The sequence below is a fragment of the Anthonomus grandis genome, chromosome 12, assembly GCF_022605725.1.
Source record: "Anthonomus grandis grandis chromosome 12, icAntGran1.3, whole genome shotgun sequence".
Lineage (NCBI taxonomy): Eukaryota > Metazoa > Arthropoda > Insecta > Coleoptera > Curculionidae > Anthonomus > Anthonomus grandis.
The window spans coordinates 15,485,478-15,506,447 of NC_065557.1; the positions used below are offsets into that span (position 1 = coordinate 15,485,478).

Below are 20,970 nucleotides of genomic sequence, written 5' to 3' on the forward strand. Positions count from 1 at the left end.
AATGTAAATGTTTCCTAATTTAGAAATAATTTTCCGGAGTGGTATTGGGGACAAAGTTTCCTTAGATGGCATAAAGCAGATGAAGGTGAAATTAATAAATTTTTTGAAAACATTGAGAAGAGACTAGCCAACATACTCTCATTAAACATGTTCAATATGGTCGAAGCTGTATTTCATGATATAACACAAAAAAAAATTTGATTTCATCGAGGATGCTGAAATCCAGAACGCATCAGGAATGCAACAAAATGTTTTACCACTGTCTTTTGTGGAGACGCTTTCGGAAACGTTCTACCACCATATGTAATAATGAAGCGTTCCCAAAAATGGTCAAATTGGGAGCATCAAATAATAGCAAAAATCCCTTTTCCTTTTCTATATACAAAATGTTCATGGTTTAAGCCAATTCAATAGCAAATTTAGAAAATATTGGCGTTTCAAAGTGGTGGTATCTATAAACGATATCTGACTTTCAAGTGATCACTCACTTCAAAGTCATGAATTCTAGTTTTGTGAATTCATTTCTAGGAATATTCTTGTGAAACAAAAAGCATGTTTTTCAGAGGAATATTCTATTCATAGAATGCTCATGGTTCAAGCCAATTCAACAACAAATTTAGGAAATATTGGCGTTTCTAAGTGGTAGTGTTTTAAGAACAACATCTGACCTTGAGGTGAGCCCTCACTTCAAAGTCAAAAATCTGGAAAACTAGTGGGGATATTTTTATGAAAGAAAAAGCATTTTATTCAAAAATATATTCTATACAAAAAGTTAAGGTTCATGCCAATTCAGTAACAAATTTATAAATTATTGTCTCTTTTTATTGAACATCTGACTTTTAAGGTGAATGCTTAGTTTAAAGTCAAAAATCAGTAAAACTAGTGGGAATATTCTCATGAAATATAAAAAAGATATTAAGAAGAATATTCTCTGAAAGTGTTGTTGATGGTTTAGAGCAGTTGAATGACAAATTTAGAAAATATTGGCTTTTCTAAATGGTGGTATCTAAGAACGACTTAAGAATCTGACTTAAGATCAGCCCGAAGTTCAAAGTCAGGAATTTGGAAAACTCCTGAGAATATTCTTATGAAACAAAAAGATTAAGATTTAAAAGAATATTTCTTATAAAAGATGTTTATTCAAGCCAATCCGAGAACAAATTTAAGAAATATTGGTCTTTTTATGTAGTGGTGTCTAGGAAGAGTATCTGACTTTCAAAGTGATTACTTAGTTCAAAGTCAAATATCTAGAAAACTAGTGAAAATATTCTTATGAAACAAATATTATAATATTAAGAATAATATTTCACAAAAATGTTGTTTATGGTTTAGATCAATCCAGTGACAAATGTAGGAGATATTGGCCTTTTTAAGTGGGGGTATCTATGAAATACACCTGACTTTTAAGGTAATCAATCACTTCAAAGTCAACAATCTGAAAAACTGCTGAAAATATTCTCGTGAAATAAGAGGCATATTATTCAGGAGAATATTCTATATAAAAAATATTCCTGGCTCAAATCAATCCAAGAAGAAATTTTTGAATTATCGACGTTTTTCAGTAGCTGGGTCTATGTAGAACAGGGATCATTAGGAGATCAAAAAATTAAATTAAAATCAAAGGACCGTAATTAAAAAAAAATTAATTGGTGATACCCCCTTGGATAAAAAACTTCAAATTTTAATTTAATAATTTCGTCTTGTTTGGAAAAAATCAAGTTAAAAGCACAGGGCAGTTTTAAAAAATATAAATTGGACAATGGTCACTTAGAACTGAAACGTTGAATTTTAATTTTAATAATTTCATCTGGCTTGGAAAATTAACTAAAAGCACAGGGTCGTATTCAAAAAAAATTTACTTGATGGCGGTCACTAAGAGCCGAAACGAATTCAGCTTATTTGGAGAAAATCTTCATTTCTTTTAGAATAATTGAAAAACAAAATGTTAGTGAAGGACAAGCTTACGTCTATAATAAAGTGTAAGACAAAGAGAGGCATATCTCAAAATGTTAATGTCTTTTTTTTTTCAGGGAAATTTTAATGTTGTTTAACAGTGACCTCTTTGGCGATCCTAGAACCCTTAAAAAAATAATAAATAAAACAACAGGAATCTGCCTAATAAATAGACACAAAGTCCTTTCGAAACTATCATCTCAATTTCAGCTCAACACAGACCCAGATAGAATTGGTGAGACGTTTAAGACATATATTGATGAAATTTACAAAATTTATTTAGATGTAGTTCACAGATTCAAGAAATTAATGAAATAAACCTAGTAAATACTAAAGAAGTTGAAGAAGAAATTGATAAAGAAACTAAAGCTTAACTACAAGAAGAGATAGAAAATGGTCGCTTAAGTGCCACAGGACTATCTGATTATTTGCAGGAATAGGAATTAGATTTAAATGGCGCCGCATCATTTTACAGCGCGCAAGAAAATCCGGAAAGTGAGGACAGATAATCCTCTCCAGAACTGGCATATATCTTCCTGTTAATACATTTGATGTTACAGAGTGCAATTAGCAGGAACCTCTGGAACAAATTGAAACTATTGATGTAAGCTCTCAGGAGTCCCAAGTTAAAGACTTAAAAGACTTAATGTCATTATTTAATATTATGGTGCTTTTTATCCAAGGCAAATACTAGGAGTGAAAGGCGACACTTTCTCGTGGCCTGATCATTATGATGTTCTAGGATACTCAAAAAATGACGTTCTGAAGAAAATTCAAAAGAGTCACTAGTAGAGAATTCTGTTAGATTGAAGATCTTCTCTTAGGTGACACAGTAATTTCCTCAAACTAAAATGGAGTTTAGTATGCCTTAAGGGCTGCATCTTAGGTTTAAGTTTCTTGCCTTTTTTATATCTTGAAGTTTAAGATTAAAAAAATTTTAGTTAAATTTTTCATATAAGTGTATTTTTTCTGCTACATTATATGTAATATATTTTTGTAGTTTATATGTTTGATTTTTTTTAACCATCTTATAAGATTAACAATTACATCTCTCTGCCGTTGGTATAGCTACTGCTACCAATTGCTAAATACATATAGCAATTGGCAGCAGATAATTTTGAAACTCAAATTTTGATGTCAGAATTATTGCATTTTTGCTTAAAGTGGCTTAAATTTACACATATTACTAAAATACTCTAATTTAATGAGTTTATATTGGAATTAGAGTATTGTGGCACAAACTTTTCCCTATGATGGGTGTCACCTTGATCCACCCAAAATTGAAGCATTTTCACGCAACAGTCCCTAAATACAAGCCTCGAAAAGCTAAAAAAATGCCATATACGTAATAATACCCAGTTTTTTACTACAAAGTTGCTAAAATAAATCACGATAAACAAAATACTCCTAAAAACTAAAAAACATGGCTCAAAGTTACCCCAAATGACTGTACATTTTATTGATGGCTTAGTGATTCATATTAAGTCAAATAATTGAATTTGTTTTGTAAAACAACTAAAAACGTGAATAAATTAATGATTCAATGTGTAGGTCTAAAATCTGGGCTGAAGCTGTTGGAAGAGAGGATCTTTTAGAAAAAAAGATTTCACAATATAAACTATGCGAGGATCATTTTGAAAGAAAATGGTTATCCGTATCTCCATCAGGAATGAAACGGTTGTATAATGACGCTGTCCCATCAATCTTTTGTGGCCCTAAAAGATCACTGGATATTGCGACCGAGGAATGTGCTAAGAAAAAATTATTTCATCAGGTATGGAAATGAATAATTATGATAAAATTAATAAAGTATTATATAGTATTGTGGTGCAACACAGCTTATCAACAATACACCCTAAAAAAATAAATTAAAATTTCAGGTAATGTCGCTAAAATGAAAAATTGCATTTAACAAAAATCAATCGAGAAAATTAATATAACAAAACAAGTACTTTAAAACTGCGATATTTTTTTAAATAAATGATTGGCGGAAATTGTTAAATTTCAAGATCTGTTAAAGAATAATATTCCAAAGGCAGGGCAGTATTTTCAAGAATGTAAGAACTATGCATTAACGTTCTATTTTCTAAGTCCAAAATCCTACAGATAATAATCTGTAGGCTTTTAGACTAGATATATATTATTTATAATACAAAAATTATATTTTTCTAATAAGAAATGTATTTTAGAATTCATTTCATGACTCAAAATATCATTTGCAAACCAGAAATTAATAATGATCATATTTATACTTCCTTAAGTCTTAAAACAAAAAAAATCTCAGAGATATAGGCATTGTATTATAGACGAAATGTCACTTAAACCAAATTTATACTTTCATACAGGCCGAGACGTAATTATAGGAGAACATGAAATAGAACAAATAACTCTCTTATTGCACAAAATATTGCCGTCGTAATGGCTAAAGGTTTGTATACAAATTCGAAGCAGTCAATATCGTACTTTTTTGTTAATACACCACTGCAGCCCTGTGATGTACATTTTATTTTGTACATCAAGTAGATGTGTTAAAAAATTATCCGATGTGTGTTAGACTGTTCAGGGACTTGTTACCGATATGGGATCTAATTTCGTAAAATTTTGTAATCTTCTAAAATTCTGTATTTAACTTAGCATATTATTTTTATCCTCCGCATCTCAAAAAAGCGACAAAAAATAATTTTAGGGAAAAATCATTTTCATTTGAGAATGAAAAAATATCCGGGATATTCATTGAAGGCAAAAAGCAGCTATACAGTAGAGGCGCACCCAAGCTTACCGATGCTCATATCACTCTTTTCAAAATTTTCCCAATTTTTTTTGAAAACCAATTTTCAAAAAATGTAAGTAAAGTTAGCTGCTCAAGTACTTAGTAAGACTGTTGCGAGTGGTATGCAGACATAAGCTTGGGTGTGCTACCACCTGAGGCTCAAACGACTATAAAGGATATTGAGAAATTATTTGCCATTTTAAATTCCATTTTATTATCAGTTAGATTTTTTGGAAGAAAAAACAATATTTTTAAAAAACTTAAAGTTACATGATTTAGAGAATAAAAATGTAATTTAGAAATGTAAATCTATTAAATGTTGGCTGGGAACAATTGAGAAAAAAAAATTATATGGCAGAGACTTTCTAAAGTGGGATTTAAATACCTGAAAACTGGAAGAATTAATCAGGATTGTCTGGAAAATTACTCCGGAAATGTCGGACAACAAAGTGGCAATTCGCAGAACCCTACGCCAATGAAATTCCAAAGTACTTTAAGAAAATTATTTTATCAAAGCTTTCTACATTCTGAACATATGAATTGTGAGAATGATTTAGATGTTCTCTCAACACAATTAACACAAAACGTTTCATAATGTTTATGAAAACTAAATAATAAATAAAAAACTAAATAATGACGGACAAGCAATAACCCTTCCCGATTATGAATATAGAAGTGAAAACATTACCACACAAAACGCATTTATCTATATTTGCGTATACTTAATAAATAAAGCATTACAAAAACATTTATGTGATGCATGTATACAATTTTTCTGAGTCTCAGACAGTAGACAAAAATAAATTATTTTTAAAATTTAAAAATTTCGACGCAAACAAAAGCGCATTTGGATGTTTAAAATCTTCTTGCGAAAAATGTATCCATTTTATTTATAAATTAAAAAAGATATATTTTTATCATTTTTCGATAATATTTCACATTTCGAAGAGATTTCCAATTTTTTTTTTGAAATGTCTAAAATCACTTTTACGCATCCATGTACAGATTTTCCCAAACAATATGTTATTAAGTTACGTGTTAGATTAAGGATCTTTTATACTTTAAAATATGCAAATCCACTAGTTTCTCCATTTATTCATTAATACTCTTTAATTATTATAACGATTGATTGAAACGCCTTTTCGCTATTTCATTATTAGCAGTTTTGTATTGTAGTTGCCTGATATAATTCACAGTTGCGTCATTAAGTCCTTTAATAGCGAAGTCTATTATTGAGGGAGTTAAATATTTTCTCCCTCAATGTAATTTTTTTTTTACATTGATGGAGTTAACTACTAAAGAAATACTTGATTTCATGTCAAGTTAAAATAAATATGTAGCATGTTACCGCTACAACGCCTGTTGCATCTATAAAGGCTCTTCCAAATCTACCACCACTATAATTGGTAATTCAAAGAGAAGATATATTTGGGTAAAATTGGATGGGGCATCTATCAGGGTAATAATAATTTAAAAAAAATGTCTTTATTCAGCAAATGTTACCATAATGCCTATTTGCTTACAAAGGCGAATATTAGCTACAAGCTGCTCTTAAACTCTTAACATATAAAAATTTATTGTTGCACATTACTCTCAGATATATCATTCTTATATATCCTTATTAAAGTTAAATTTCCATCTAGCGTTAAAAGTTAAACTTCCACCCAGCAACTGTAAATCTTATGAAGACCTGGGGTATATAAAGTTCAGGATTAAGGGGTACGCCAGGTATACCAGAACGCTGAAGAACTCGCTATAAGAAGATAAAATACCTTCTGTACTGGAATGGAATCTACAGTATAGGTGCTGAAAAAAGTACATTTAGACAAATTAATAAAGATTAAAGTTAATTGAATAGAATTACCAATGTCATGAAATTAACTAGAAAACATCCAAAAACCTATATTAGTAATAAACTGCAAAGAATAGTCAGGACAAGAGAAGTGACCGTTGAAGGGTACCTGGAAGACATGCAGTGTTCATTAATACTTGCGGAGAGCAAATTGAACCCAAAAGAAGCTAGCAGTAAAGATCTATAAAAGGATATTATGTCAAAGCACCCATCTTCTTTATACTCGTGTGAATTCGCTTGCTCATTCAACTTGTCAAGCACAACAAAAATTATCACGTTGGTCCAACTAATTAAGAGGTACACAAAGAAAATCTTCATATTTTACCCTTTTTTATATAAGCCGGTATGAGACAGAACATATTACCCAGCTGGGTGACACTCCACTTAACGATAAACGACATAAAAAAAGAAGTAAAGTAGAGAAACAAGGTCCATACATACAAGCATTAAAAGCAGCTTTTAGATAAGAGACAATCTGATGGCACGCCAAGTAAACGCGTATTTACCATTTTGTTTATGGATTTCTTATGATTCCAAGAACATCTGGTATATAGGAAACCCATAGCGGTACAACACGCGAGAAAATTGCTTAGAGAGGCTGCAGCTCGTGTAATTATCTCCTTAAGAAGTCGAGGCAGTTTTTTACATTCCTTGCATTCTTATATCGGTCGAATCTAGGCTAGGCATGGTTGCCAATCTAGATGGGATGCAACATAAAAGAATTTATTTGAAATTAACAGAGGCCTATGGAAAAGTTTAAACAATGGACAAAATTCTTATTGAGAACTAATGAGATTTTCACTTATTTTACCAATAATCAGCAATTATATATAGACTTGCATGATCAGTAAAACTGAATAATATTTGCATCAAATAGCTATGCGCCTCGTCGAAGAATTTCCAAAAATGCATTACTAAAAGAGATTTGGAATAAAATGAGTTGGCTACAAATAAACAAGTGACTATATGAGGGCTTATATACTGCTTCTGGAATAGTGGACTTAGTATCTAATATTTCTGATATAAGATAACGTGACAGTTAGGATCAGTTAAGTGACACAATATATTACAGGGCTTACTTTAGTAATCTTTTACACACTTGATTAGATATGCTTTATTTTGGCACTATTATTATTTTTTAATTTACATAAATGATCTTTAGTTTATTAATCAGATAAGTGAATAGATCCTATTTTCTAATGACGCCTCATTATCTGTGGGCGGGAGATGCATGCGATGCTGACTAGTTTCAGCATTATTAACTCTTTCTGAACAAAACTTACATCATTATCTCACTACGCAAAACAAAAGAGTGTCCATCATTATGTAATCCATGGCTGATCTAGAGGAATACTCCTCTAGAAGGGTTAATCAGTCACTATTGTATTTGAATAAATGTTTTTAATTTTATTGGCCGAGCACTTTCAACCTCTGAGAAGCTATTTTTAGTGCCTACATAGTCATGGTGTATCTAACAAGAGCCCAGGACAAAAACGTAAATATGTAGATTTTAAGAATGTTTATTCGAGTGTTTATGTCTGGATTCCTCAGTTATCTTTGAGCTCTTGTTAGAAAAACATTAGCGATGTGGGCACTGAAGATATATTGTGAAATATAGCAAGAAAGGTATTAAGAAGTATACTGACTGATTATTTTCCATTGTGCCAATCTGTTTTATCGTACGCTTATATTGTCTGGAGACACTCTGTGGAGTTGTAACGAATATTTGGTTTGCACACCTATGCAGATAGTTGTTAAATTTCATTATAAGATTATTGTAAATATCTTTGTAAATATATTGGGCTTGTGGCCCTGAAAACTTTCGTTTTACCTCAAATATCCAACAAATGGAAAAACCTATGAAATGTCCATGAGCGGCAGTGAATAACACTCAGTGCCTTACCGGAGACTTGGGAAATGGAGTTCTTAGTTGTAATGTATTACAATAAGATATGCAATGAGGTCAACGGTCTGAATCAACATAAGTTTAAATTATAGATAAGCAACTTACTGATTGTGATTGGTAAGGTTTATTACATCTATGATAAGTGCTTGGAGTAACACGACATGATCTGAACAAATTTTCCTTTTTTTAAACCTTGTCTAGTGCATTTAATAATTAAGTCTTTATTTCTTAAATGTACTCAGAAATAATTTATTTTATACTTATATAAACATTTTCTGAATTAGTATGAAAGCTGAAAGTAATAAGCAGATACATGCTAAGTAAGGAACTAGGTAAACTAAAGTAGTTGAAGATCTTATGCCAAATTTGGCTACTTTGGCTGCTTTCAAAGGTTCAAATTATGCAGACATGAAATATTGTTTGATTAATGTGATGACGCTGTTTAATATCTTATGCATGCATGCATGCATGTATTTATTTTGTTTGTATATTTATTTTTATTTTTATTTTGTGTGTTTTGTTTTGTTTTTATATGTTTTTTTTATTAGCTTTGTCTACAAAATTTTGTAATTTTTTGACAATAAAGCATATGATTGATTGATTGATTGATTAATGACGTCAAGTTTATAAATCTTAAAAAAAAATAGGTTTTTATAACCTTTCTAAGATTTATCGTTGGGTTACCAAGAATCGAAAATATTGTCTTTGTAATACGGCTTACATGAATGAAAAAAATTAAAAAGTCAATAAAATTGCATTGAATTGCTTTTTTGTACACAAGAGAAATTTCCCAACCGATCCCCTATATTCAACTAACTGTAATACAACTCGTACCGATAGAAGAGACGGAACTTTCATCAATATCTGTTATTTAAATGTATAGTCTGTTACGTGGGTGTTATTAACTGATATAAAAGATTTATTATTGCCGCATAGTAATTACGTTAATAACATATTGTAGAGAGGCACAGAGCTGTCGCAATGCGGCAAGATTTTAATATAGCCTTACCTCTGAGTCCTTCGAGTAACTGTTACATAAATCCATTAACATTCCTTTCTTTGTACTTTATATGCACTTTTTCTTAACAATTATAAGAGAGTAGATTTACACACTATTTAAAGAGTAATTATATTTTAAAAGCTATTACAATGTAACTTGAATTTGAATTTTCACTGGACACTGTGTAAATATTTAAGGCAGTTTAAATTTTAAAAGATGGGTTTGAGTTGAAGGCGTATTTTTTCAAAATACTCGTCCACACGCTTGAGTCTGATGGAATAATAATCTAAATGGAATAATCAGAAAAACTCTATTAGTTTGTTCATCTATCAGACTGATAACTTTTGTAAAGCATATCATCTATCAAGTTCCTCTCAAAGTTCAATTTATGCAAATTAGTCGCAAGTAGAATATTCTAGTTCGTTTAACTTAAATTTTTTTTAGTAAATTTTCTAATTTAATCTAACATAAATCTCTATACAAAAGGCTATAAACTTCCCTCTATTCCAGTTTCAAGTTTCTCTCGCAATAAATTTTCATATCCTACACAATTAACCGTGTAAAAGTAAAACAACACCGGAAGCAATAAATCTGATCCACCGTTTGCTTTTAAATTTAAAGTTCATTCATTGCGTATTAATGTCAATAAAATACAAGAAAAAAAGCAAATAACACTTTTTTTGCTATAACTTTCGGTGTAAATTTATTTGCACAATAGCTATAATCTACATATATATATATAATTTATTATACCAATAAAGTTATGGATCTAACAGTTCCTTGAATAATTACCCAAGCAGTCTAAATATGCAAAATATAACAAAAACACTTATTGTTCCACAATCGTTCAGTGCACCTTAAAGCTTTTTATGATGATAATATTACACTATTCATTGTGAATTATGCTTGCTTAGCATGAGATATAAATAAAAACAGTTTTACAAATAATAATAGTAATAAATTGGGAAAAACATTTAAAAAAGTAATCGGCATTAAAAAAATTATAAGGTGGACTTAAACCTAATAATGGATCTTGTTGAGGTGGAATCTGCTCTCAGTTTCTTATTCTTATAAACTTGTCTTGGCCGTTTTTTTTTTCATCAAAATCTTAATATTCTGAACCAACTCTCGATTTCAAATAATAAAGATTTACCCTAAATTTGACGTCTTCATTTCTTGCTGTAGGGAGGTTCAGAGATTAGGCGTCATGTATATACCCGGATGGAAGTCTTATTATTATGATTACTATTATGGTGTTTCCTTATAAATTATCTGTATTAGTTAACCGTACTATTTGGAAACTTTAGTATAGCTCTGCATGAAGAGTTACTGTCTAGAAAAAACGAATTAAGAACAAGATGTTCCAAAAAAAATTGTTGTGTTCAAAATTATACTGCTTAAATGAAGTCTGAACCCTAAAAGAAGAGTTCCTTAAATCCGTATCTTCACATTAATAAAACAAGCCAGTGAGATCTTACAGATATTTCAGATTATCTGTATATATAACTGACTGGTCTGCAAATTTGATTGAAGTATTTAATCTCCGTCTTAAATCATCTCTCTATTTAAACTGAATTATTGAACTATATGTAATGGAATGATTATCATAGAGTAACGTAGCTTTTCTTTTTGGGTACAAATTTGCTTAATTACTTTAAGGTTGTCAAATGAATAGTATTTATATTGATTACTTAAAAGCCTTCACTGTGTTGTATCCTCTAAGCATGTAAAATTTAAAGATTTAATCCGGCATTTTCTTAAACCAGCAATTCCATCAAGAGAATAAAGAATTGAATCAGATTGCAATCAATTGACTCAAATGTTTTATTGCCTTAAAGTCCTCGCCAATTTCCTCACACAGTTTTTGATATATAACTCTTATAGTTCCCCTAAATATGACGTTCTTCTTATTGTGGGGAGATTAAGAGATTAACCGGCCTATATGCGGATGGAAAAGTTATTATTATGATTACAATAGCGTATTTCTGCATTTAGTATTGAGAATGATATAATTTTCAAATCAAGTGATAACTGTATAATTTATCTGTACCAGTTAGTCGTACTATTGAGGAACTTGAATACAGCTTTACAGAGTTCTTATCTAGAAAAAAACTGCTCATAGTAATTCAATCGTTTTTATTAATCTGGAGTTTTCTTGCTCTTAGAGATAAGTGTCTCAGAAGAGTTGTTTTTAAACTTTTTTTCTGTTTTTAAATCTTTATCAGAAGCTGTCTTCAAATCCTTCAACGTCAAATCTTTCGTTGCTGCTGCACAAACTGAAACATTCGTGAACCTGGTCTAGACTAACTGTGTTCTAAGGTTATGTAGTAATAGATGCCTGACAAAAATCCTATTTCTCTGGGCAAAATGGTGTGAATAACTAAAAAATCGAGTGTGAAAGTGCTAAAATAATTCAAGCGCGTCAATCAGTCCCATAAACTATCGCAAAAACCGTGAAATAGTGCGAAAAACCGCGATCTAACCTAAAATTCGCGTCAAAATCGTTATTCGGAATATGGCTCAATTAACATGGTATAAGTGTGACAAGTCAAATGTCTTCACAAGAATGTTACTAAAAATAAGGCAATTAAAGAACTTTGTTGTTATGACTCAATCTAGAACGATCATATTAGGTTGCCCCGAATGCACTATTGCAGTCAAAAGAGACATACCGACCTAAAAAACCAAGTGGAACAAATAAAACAAAAAGTGAACGCAATCAAGAAGCAATTAAAAAACAGTGCAACGACGGGGCGAACTAAAAGAAAAAGTTGAGAGCCAACTCATTGAACCACGATCCATCCATAAAACAAAGGAGGTTGATCTTATTGCACCGGCTATATATGTAGGAGCTCAAAGAAAGGGAAAAAACGGCTTGTAATGTTTTGGTATTTGGGGTCCCAGAAACACCAGAGGCCAAAACTAAAGAAGATGAAAATGCAGTTAGCAAAAAGCAAAAGTAAAAAACCGTTCTAAAGGAGCTTAAAAGGCACAAAAATGATGGCGAGAGTAACCTAAAAATAAAATAAATTGAAGGTAAGCCAACTATTACTAAAACCACACAAAATCAATAACCAAAAAACTTAGGCAACCTCTCACAGAGCTAAGCCTAATGTACACAAATGCAGGTTCTTTCATGAGCAAATTACATGTACTCGAGTTCTTTGCATAGCAAATAATTCAATCTTTTATTTTTGTCACTGAAACTTGGTTACATAGTTTTTTTTTACAAATATTCCTAATTTAATAGTACTATCTATCACAGGCCCCACAGTAAAAATTACATTTATAATGAAAATGTAGCTGTTTATCCAATTGTAAAAGTGAATATACCAACAACTGTCAATCCCACACTTTTAAAAGTAACAATGGGTAGCCAGACATTCACTGTAGGGTCCATACTTAAGCCGATAATAACTGACCAAGAAAGCTTAGAACTGATTACTGCCCTAAGTTATATTTTTACTAAAAGCAACCGCATAATATTGGGCGACCTTAATTACCCAGAGGTACATTGCCAAAGTCCTTGTATGACAAAAGCGTGTCAATCAGCAAAAATTGCAAAACAAGAAAAATAATAAAGAGAAACTTCTATAAAACAAACTATGAGACTCTCAACCGCCATATTACATCCACACTTCTCAGGGATAGACACAAAATTAATAACAGTGAAAAATGCAGAAGAGGCACTTACAGACAACATAGAAAATTACTAAAACTATAACTAAAAGCACAAATAACTAAAGCGCGCAGTCGGTTTGAAGTAGGCTTGATGGAAAGAAGGGAGAAAAACTACTTCTACTTCTAAATATATCCATAGAACTTCACCAAGGCACTTCCGATATTCATCTAAAAGATCCAGGCACTGAAAATCTTGTCACAGATCCAAATATCGTAGAAGAATTTTTGGCAAACCAATTTCAAATAGTATACACTGCTGAAATACTACAAAACTTTTCAATTCTTCTCAACGAAATTAAAGGCATTCCCGAACTTAACTCTATGCATATTACTGAAGAATAGGAGGCAGTAAATGATGTGAAAATTGATGCTAGCCCAGGGCCAGATGGCATTCCTATCATACTCATCAAAAACTGTTTTAAGCATAAAAGAACTCCTAACATCTGCATTTATTAACAACATTCTAACAAATTTAATGGAAATAGCGAATTAGCTGTCGGCACATATAATACTCATGGTATTCACATGTTATATTGCGGACTTAGGTAAATACTTGCAAACTAATAACTAAGCCTTTGCAGATGACAGGAAGGTTTACTGCAAGGCATTGATTGATTTTGATAAATCAGTTGGAAACACAAATCAATAGGAAACACAGATAGGTCAAATCGCGAAAAAAGCTAATCTACCTTAGAGGGGAGCATTTTACAATAAAGTTATAGCTTTTATGAGAAAAATCTATGTAGGTAACATTTATCAGGCCAAAACTTGAGTACTGCCATACGATCTGGATCTTTACTTTGTGAAATACATAGAGCTCTTGGAAAGCTTCATAGAAGAGGGACCAGAATTCCTATTGAGACTAGAGATAAGCCATATGAGGATAGATTAAAACTATTCAAATTAACAACTCTAAAAGAAAGAAGACAAAGAGGAGACCTTTTAAAAACTTACAAAATCAGCTCTAAAAGTGAAATTTCATTTACCAAGTACAAACAGCACTAGAGAGCACTCTAAAATCTCCAAACTATACTGGCCAAATTCCTTAAAGGAAAACCCAATAAAACCGAATATCTACTGTGATGTAAAATTGGTAACTTTCATTCCATTAAGTTGGTACTTCTATCTGGGATACCTCAATAGTAGCACTGCATTAACAGAACAGCTCAGAGTCGAGTATTTTTATTAATAAATTCTTCAGAGGTTTTCTTAACATTTTGTAAAAAAAAATATTCCTTTTCCTATATATTAATAATGTAACGTTGATAACAATGTAATATGAAAGATTTTTATGAAAGATTGATTATGAAAGATTTTGGCTTGTTTTCTCCTGAAATTATGTAGGCTTTACCGCAACTAAGTGTTAAACTAGTCCAGGATAAGTTTTTAAATAATACGTAAATGTATTTCATTGCAAATCCCCTTTTCCATATCACTCAGAATACTAAAAGTATAATAATATAGAAAAGATAGGGAGAAGCTCCAATTATAAGGAGATAATGAAAACTGGACAAGCTTATAATAAAGCTATTATATGATGTGGATGAAATAACTCAAAATGCAATGATAGGATTTTCGACGTGAGTTTTTGAATATTCTGCTCTTAATATATTAATAACTTACATTTTTGTCGTAAAAAATATCTATTTTTCTGATTGAATTATATTTCTTGGTAAATTTGCTATCTAACTCTCGATTCCGGCTCCCAAATAGTTTCAGACATATATGCAAATAGTTGTTTTTTATAATTGTTCTTCATGTAAATAATTTTTGAGCTACTGTATACTTTTTTCACTTTTGGCCCTGAAGACCTAAATAACAATTTTACGGTTGTATACAATTTTTTCACCTCTCTGGCTTCATGGTGTTGATATATACTAGTCAGGGCTTTATTATACATACAAAAGGTGTCGTTATTGCCTGTATAAAAGAGAAAACAAAAAGGTAAACAGCACTTGAGCTCTTGAATGAAGTTTACTTAAAATTACTTTATGACTTTTTTTACGATATAAGGGTTTCAGTTCCAGTCAAAACATATTTAACGGTGGCGCAGCCATAAATTTTCTACCATAAAAACCGTATTTGTTTTGGTTTTATATTTGCGCTAAGGTAATGGAAATGGTAAATGATTTTTCGTGTTCTTTTAAATTGGTTATTCGATTCTCATGTTGCTCGTTTAGTAATGGCGCAGTTCACTAATTGGAAAGAAAAAATAAAAAGTCAACTGGCTGTATTTAGTAAACAACTTATTATGTATGTAAGAGTGTGATAATTTTATATTTGAAGTGATATAAAAACTTTTCCATTATTGCAGTTTTGAAGTGGTAAAAATTAATAAGTATACTTTTGCTTTGTTAATAAAAATCTATAAATTAAACTACGAATTACAGATATTTTAAAATGGTAAATAATCTTTATCTCTCGATTAATTAATACACAAAGAGAGCCGCTATTCTATTCCTCCCTTAGATATTTTGTAACTATTATTAAGATGAAGAACGATTTGTCTAGAATAGTACAAGTTCATTATAATTAGTTAAAATTAGTAATTTAATATATTATATACAGTATAATATAACAATCTAATATGATGTTTGTACAGTAAAGTACTGCAACTTTAATAACTACCGCCTATTGGTCCTTCGAATGATTAACATATTTGTTCTAATTTTATTGGAACATAACATTTTATAATACCTAATTTTTTATTATTTATTATTAAAATATAATAATAAAGCAGTTGGGAATCAACCCGATCTCTTTAAAAACCAACACCTTTAAAGCTGTCCAGTTATAAGGAATTATATCCTATTTTATTCTTTATTACGTCAATCTTTAAATAAAACTCTGAACTTCTTTCTTCATTTTAATATACCACCCATCTTCATTTTTCTAATTAAGGAAAAACTAATTTATTAATTAAATTTATTAAATTTATTATATTTATTTAAAAATTATTAAATTTAAAAAATCCTTAAAAATTAAACCAACTTTTCAGTAATTAAACTCACTACTGTTTTCAAAATAATATGATTTGAATTTAAAAAATTACTTACCTTTTTCGTATAGTCGTACCATAGCTCTAAGAAAGTCATTAATTTTAAAAAAATTAAAGATAACATGGAGACTTAAATAGCAAAAGAATTGGTCTATATGATCTGACGAGCCTTTTAATTTTTTTTCCTTTATGTCAACGTTTCAGTCTATATTGGGTTCTCTTCAGAGCGACAGAAATATCTTAAGGCCATTAAGTCTGGTAAATCCATCCCTAAAACTCATTTTCACTGATTTTCCTGCTCAGTAGAGGCAATATTTTTAAGAAGAAAAATAAACAGTTAATTTTTAATGTTTCATATGTTATTCTTTCCGAGGTGATCACTGACGAATTCGGATAACCCTATATAATATTTTTTAATAGATACATATTACATCATATTTTCATATAAACATAATATTTTATCGCATAAATTGAATTAGCTTGATAATTTCATGACTAATGTTTTAATACAAATAACTGACTATGGTCAGTTATCTCAAGTCATATCATCAAAAGTCATAGTAGAGAATCCACAAAGACTTTTCGTCGGTCGATTTCTTTTTTACCAAATAGTTTGCAAGGGATTCTCGAACCTTTCAGATTTAGGGAATTGTTTTTGTGATTTAAAACTGTAATATCAATACCACCTAACAATCCAACTCCCTAGTAAGGTGTAGGCTGCTTGGTCTTACTGCAGTATGTTTGATTTAACGTGATGGCGGCTGTTCGGTCTTAACTTATTCATCTGTCTCCCTGGAGAAGGCTTAATATATGCTGAAACGTTGGCATAAAGCAAAAAAATATTAAAAGGCTTAGAGTTTTATTTGGCCTCGTAGCCAACGAAACCTAAAAACATATAACTACGTCACTAAACTAACGTATTAATTAAAATATATTCCCATTATTGAATTAATTTTGAGAAAGTTGTTCTACCTTCTTTTTTTTGAAAAGAAATCCATGTGTCAACCGGACAAGTAGCTGTACATTTATTTTCATTTAACAATATATAAATACATTTTTATAAATGCATTTTTCTTTGCAATCGGTTCCTTTGCGAAAGTTGAGGAAGCAGTCCAGTTTATTCTAGTGTTATTGTCAAATGTATGTCATGTTATTTCTGATTTTTTAAAATCATTTTGTTTTATGGAAGTTTTATTATGTTCATGAATTTTTTTTGGTAATGGTCTACGGGTTTCATCTATGTAAAGTTTACCACAACTACAGGGAAATTTTTTATATCATTCATTTACATTAAAAGGTTTAGTTTTTGTCAATAGATTTGGTAATGTATTTTTATATTTAAAACTTTGTTTTTCACTTGTTTAACAATGTGACCAGCTTCCCTCTTTGTAATTAAATAGGAAAGAAAAATAAAAAAATTGAAGTCTCAATTTAACATTAATATTTTAAGTCTACCGAGATTAGAACATAATTGAGAGAAAACACGTTACAGGTTAAATTACTTAAATGTTGCTACAAACTTAAACAAATTTATACATTTATGTAAGCTTTATAGCTTAAAATTAATATTATTACATAAAGTTTAACTATGTGGACCCCTCTTTAAAAATGGTTTTCATATTAAATTTTACAGCTATTCCTTTAACTCCATAAAAAAACAGGTATGAATGATAAAATTAGATTTATGATAAAAAGCGGTTGATTTCATTTTGTACGCGGATTATCAAACTCAACAATTTTACAAAAATTCTTCCGATAAAGATATTTTTAATAAAATCTTGTTCAGTTGTTAAATTTTGACTATTATAAACAATTTTTGCTTTATGGTATTAACTTTTTACCAATATTGGATATTATTATGCGTTTGTTTGGGATGGATAAATTTTAGTTTCATAATTTTGTAAGTCTTTTTTTATTTAATTATTAAGAAAAAGGTGATTACCGAGTTCTCTTTCAGGAATAAATATTATATTCGACTCTTAGTGTTTTGCTTTCTACCAAATTACTATCGTTATATCTATTTTATTGTTAACAATATTTTTATAGTATACAACATTAAAACTTGCCAAAAGATAATGGGTTAAAAAAGTTTTTCTAAAAAGTGTTATGAATTTTTAAAATACGAATCAGAAATACTAGTTTAGAATTTGTGCTACTAACTAAAGGTCCTAAGGGAATATTTATTTTATGTTCTTTTATGTATCAAAACTACAAAATACCCATAAAATTGGCTATTTTGTGAAGTTAGTTTTAACCTATCAATATTTAAAAATTGACTTTTGTGGTTTCTTATTAAATTTTAAAGTTTCCTTTCAATTTCTTGAGTAGGTTATTTTGATAACTTAGAATAATTACCATTATTATTTAATAATTTAAGTGTTCAAATTTGGTTTTCTTTTCTCGGTTTTTCAATTTATACTTTTGACCTTATTCTAAATTTGTTTCGTTGATCCCTTCTTGGTAAGTCTTTCCTTGCATTTTCTGTAGGTGAAATTACATTTAATTTATGCAGAATTTTTGAAATCTATCCGTGTACATGTCTTAAAGGTACTGTTTTTTAAAGATGTGATTTTTCAGAGCTGTTAATTGGGTACGTCTTTTTATTACATATGTTAATTTAAATAGGTTGTTATTTTTATTTAAGTCTAGGCAAAGATCGATACCTTTTACCAAACTTGTAGTTTTGTTGTAAGTTTATTATAGTAGGCCTTTCCTGTCAAATATGTTAAGTCTATGGCTAAAGCATTTAAGAGTTGCTATAATACCTATTATACCGCTTTAATGTTGTATGGCAGGTGATTGAATACGCTTAAACCTTCATATAAAATTAAATTTTGAGTAAGTGTGGAAGTGGGAATGGGCAGTTGTAAATTATTTTGTTGTCGTGTATCATATCTAGAATTTTCTGCGATTAATTTATGTCGAATTTTGTATATGATACTAGCAACTACCAGTGTATAAACACAAGTCTAATGCTTACGTTAGAATGTTTTCTCTAATAAATAGAGGGTGGCAGGAATCCTAAGGTATTGCTTTGCAGATATACCTGAGGACCCTTTTTTGCAATATTAAGAGCTACTGGATATGATATTTACAAGCCCCAAAAACAAATGCCGAGCTTGCCAAAAAGTCGACAAGGGCAAAATATGTTTACAATTTAAAAATTTGCCATAGCTATCAATATCTGAGGAACCAAAAAAAATAGCTGAAAATAAATGTCTATAATAGGGACAGAGAAACAAAATTAAATAAGAGCTAACTTGTTCTTACTTACTTCATCGTTAGCCACCCCAACTTTATAATTTGAAATGGCAATCCCCTGCTCATGATACCTAATCTAAAAGCTCTTAAAATTCCTTTTTCACTTCTGACGTAATACCCAATAAAATACTAACTCTAAATTCGTCACAACAATCTAAATTTTATTAAGGTATAAACCATTTATTTAAACTTAGAGAGATATTTAAAACTATCTATTGAAAGTATTATGCCATAAATGTGCATAATACATTCAATAACAATATGATTGACATGTGAAAAAATATAATTTTTCGCGATTATACAACCGATAGCAATAGATCCACTTAGAACCAATTGACTTATTGCCAAAACAATCTTTAAATAAATAATGATTAGTGCAGATAATTATTAGATTTCATGTGTATTGTTATGTGAAAGATATGGTTACACATCAGTTCTGCTTAAGATAATTGTTTACTATCCTCCTGCAAAAACTTATATTTAAAGAATATTGGAAGAAATAAGAAAAGATCAAAGCTTATTAAGGCTTTGGTTAATAAAATAATAAAGTTAATGGTTGAATTGGACTTTACATTGCAACAAAAACCTCGCTTAATTCTTCTTCTATACTTTTGATTAAAATTGATTAAAGTTAAAATACTATAAATACTCCTAGTAGTGTTACTCTATGTGTTTATCAAATCTTAACCATCAATGGTTAAACTTTGTTTGAACTTGTCATACTCATAGCTAGTAAATCTAAATAAACATCATTTAGGATACATTTAAAATAATTGACAAATGTTTGACGCGTTGAAAAAAAAACAGGGTTAGTGTCTTGTTATTCGTTACTATCAGCTAGCATTTGAATTATCATTTTCCTACGAATGTTTGTACCCTCAATGTACTAAAGGACGTAAACTGGTCATCCACACTAGACTGTTAATGTTTACTATAAATTTATTTACATAAATTAGAGAAATAGAAACATGCCAACATTAGCACCATGTCCAATCCCAGCTGGAAGATTGATCTCCTCTGGTTCCTAAGTTATAAAGCTAAACTTATCATTTGTTCGATTTTAGGTAAATTTGAGTTTTTTGACGTTTTTGACACTAGTTCCACATTTGGTAGAAGCCTGCCTATCAGGTTGTATGTTTATGATAATCATCAGTCAAAGTACAATCCGGATCTCCTGGAACTAGCAGTTTTTTATGTTGTATTACTGCAACAACGTATACTACTAGTTTAGTAGTTAGAAATTGATGAATCTCTTGTGTTTGTTTGAAAAATTACTTCGTGAAGTGAGAGTTGAATACGTATTAACTTTATATTCTAACATCGTGCTGCAGATTAAAAAAATCATGTAAGGACAATGTTTGACGAGAATTTCAAAATTTATATTCTGCAGAAATATAAATTTAGATTTGGGATTAGATTTAGTGATAATAGTTTTTATTCTATCCTGGTTCAATTTATCAAAGCCTCCAGCTTCAAGTAAAAATAACAATAGCGCAAAGATAATCATTATCAATTTACAGCAATAAACTAAATTGTCATTTTGAATAGC

General features: G+C 30.1%; 2 protein-coding genes across 4 annotated transcripts in view; one reads left to right on the forward strand and one right to left on the reverse strand.

Annotated features, from left to right (window-relative positions):
- LOC126743372 (DNA ligase 4) overlaps nt 1-20,970 on the reverse strand; it is a 165,254-nt gene that overhangs the window by 72,052 nt on the left and 72,232 nt on the right. The window lies entirely within an intron of this gene.
- The window catches only part of LOC126743376 (uncharacterized), an 89,598-nt gene that overhangs the window by 5,518 nt on the left and 63,110 nt on the right, over nt 1-20,970 (forward strand). For both annotated transcript variants that reach the window (XM_050450436.1, XM_050450435.1), the window contains exon 2: nt 3,505-3,727. In XM_050450436.1, coding sequence (XP_050306393.1) covers nt 3,639-3,727 — 89 coding nt within the window. In that variant the 5' untranslated portion in view covers nt 3,505-3,638. The remainder of the gene's footprint in view (nt 1-3,504; nt 3,728-20,970) is intronic.